The 2,020-nt window shown below is 62.5% G+C and overlaps 1 protein-coding gene across 1 annotated transcript in view; it reads right to left on the bottom strand.

Annotated features, from left to right (window-relative positions):
* Positions 1–2,020, bottom strand: part of LRP8 (LDL receptor related protein 8) — a 79,073-nt gene that overhangs the window by 27,086 nt on the left and 49,967 nt on the right. Inside the window, 2 exon segments of the mRNA XM_040627283.1 lie at positions 888–1,010; positions 1,900–2,020. The exon segment at positions 1,900–2,020 is cut by the window's right edge and continues 11 nt beyond it. Coding sequence (XP_040483217.1) covers positions 888–1,010; positions 1,900–2,020 — 244 coding nt within the window.

The following is a 2,020-nucleotide window of genomic DNA, read 5'->3' as shown; positions in this document are numbered from 1 at the left end:
TCAGAGGCTCATCCGACCAGTCCTGGCAGTCTCTCTGAGTGTCACACACTTTCCCGCCGTCCACGCACTCGCCACTCTTACACTGAAATCTGCGGGGACCCTCACATGTTGACTCTGTCGGGCCGGACAAGAGAGTGGACAGGACCTGTGAAACTTTGGGTAGGGAGGGCTAGGCTGGTCTAGGTCCATGGGAGGTGCGCAGAGCTCCAGCCCCAGTCCCCCACTGGTCTCTAGAGGGCTGATGGGAACTCTGCTCTCAGAAGGGCAGGATCCCAGGGATAATCAGGATGCCCAAGCATCATCTAGCTGGGCAAGGTGGGGGGGGGCTGTGCCTGATCTGGCAGTACTGGGCCCTGAGAGAGAAAAGCAGGAGCCCTACAGAGACCCTGGGGACTGGACTGACCAGCTGAGGGGGACCTGTGCCCTAGAAGCCCTGCATAGGGGAGGCCACCTCATTGTCCAACCCTTTATCCATTTTCCCAGATGACCTGTGGTCAGGGTCTTGGCCCCTGCAGGCAGGAAGTGATGACCAGAGAGTCACCTGAGAATGAAGGGGCCTCCCTGGGGAAGGAGGCTCCGCTTACTCTGGGAAGGAAGCCACTTGGAGGCCTGGGTACGGACAAATGGTGGGGCTGGACTTCCTGCACTGCCTTTTCACGTCCCCCTAGGCCTCTTTGAGCATTTGCAAAGTCCTTCAAAGTCCTGTTCTAGGGCCAGTAGGACCCCAGGGAGTAAATCTGGATAATTTAGGTGCAAGTGGTGCTCTGCGGGCAGACACATCTCAGGGGCCAGGGGGGACCTCTCTGAGCTCTGCTCTCTCCGGAGCCGGGAGAGCTCAGGGCTCTTCTTCAAGGAGGGTGTTGCCCCCCGCCTCCAACCACACGCACCCTGCAGGCAGCCAGCTTCGTCACTCCCGTCCAGGCAGTCCTGCTCCTGGTTGCAGCGCTTGATTGTGGGGACACAAGTCCCATCCCCACACTGGAACTCGTCCCCACGGCAGGTCCCCAGGGCTGCCAGGAGAGGGCAAAGAGGGAGGGTCAGGGCCAACGTGGGGTCGGGACAGCTCTTCTCCCCCAGCCCCCAGCCCCTATCCACCCGCAGCAAGAACAGAGCCAGTGGCTGAGCTTGGGAGTCCTCAGAGGACACCTGGCCAAGGCACTTCCAGTGTACAGATGGGGAGACTGAAGCTCAGAGAGGGGGAAGGCCTCACCCAGGATCACACAGCACTCCAGCTGGCAAAGCCAGGACTGAAACTCAGGTCTCCTGTTTTCCCATCTACCGCCTCTCCCCGGGGCACCTGCCCACAGCAGACTCTCGGCCTGCTTTTGAGTGTTGGTGTTCATTACTTAATGACTTCATCCCTTCAGCAAACCCTTCCTGAGTGCCCGCTGCATGCTGGGCACTATGTGGGATGTGGGGAACCCAGAGTCGACTGGGAGGTTCCCCATCCTCTAGGAGCTCAAGGTGCCGGAGGGGGACTGAGGAATGAACAGATGACATCACAGCAAAGGCTGTGCTGTAGGAGAGTAGCCCAGGGGGAGAGACCCAGCCCAGCTGGGAGGGTTGAGGCCTTGAAGGACAAGCAGGCCCCACAGGTAGGGGCGGCTCCTGAGAGTACCAAGGTCTCAGGCGCTGGAGCCCAGCGGGTGAATGCCTGAAATGCAAGGCAGGACAGGGAGGGCGGGCCTGGAGAAGACCCTTGGCCTCTGGGGTCAGACCTGAGCTGCGCAACTTAGGAGCCTGGGGACCTCAACTGAGGACTCCACCTTCCCCAAGAGCGCGCCCCACCGTAACCCAGGTAACCGGGGCGCCTGGGGCAGGTGCGCCCCGGCAGCCCGCGCCTCAGGCCGGCCTGCAGAGGACGGCGGGGCCGCGCGGTACGGGGGAGCGGGGGCTTACGGCAGTCGGCCTCGTCCGACTTGTCCTTGCAGTCGCGGTCGCCGTCGCAGCGCCAGCCCAGGTGCACGCACTCGCCGCTGCGGCAGGCGAACTGAGCGGCGGCGGCGCAGGCGGCGGGCGC

Source organism: Ursus maritimus, unplaced genomic scaffold, assembly GCF_017311325.1.
Source record: "Ursus maritimus isolate PB19 unplaced genomic scaffold, ASM1731132v1 scaffold_12, whole genome shotgun sequence".
Lineage (NCBI taxonomy): Eukaryota > Metazoa > Chordata > Mammalia > Carnivora > Ursidae > Ursus > Ursus maritimus.
Note: the sequence above shows the minus strand (reverse complement) of the source record. Positions and strands in the feature narration are given on the sequence as shown.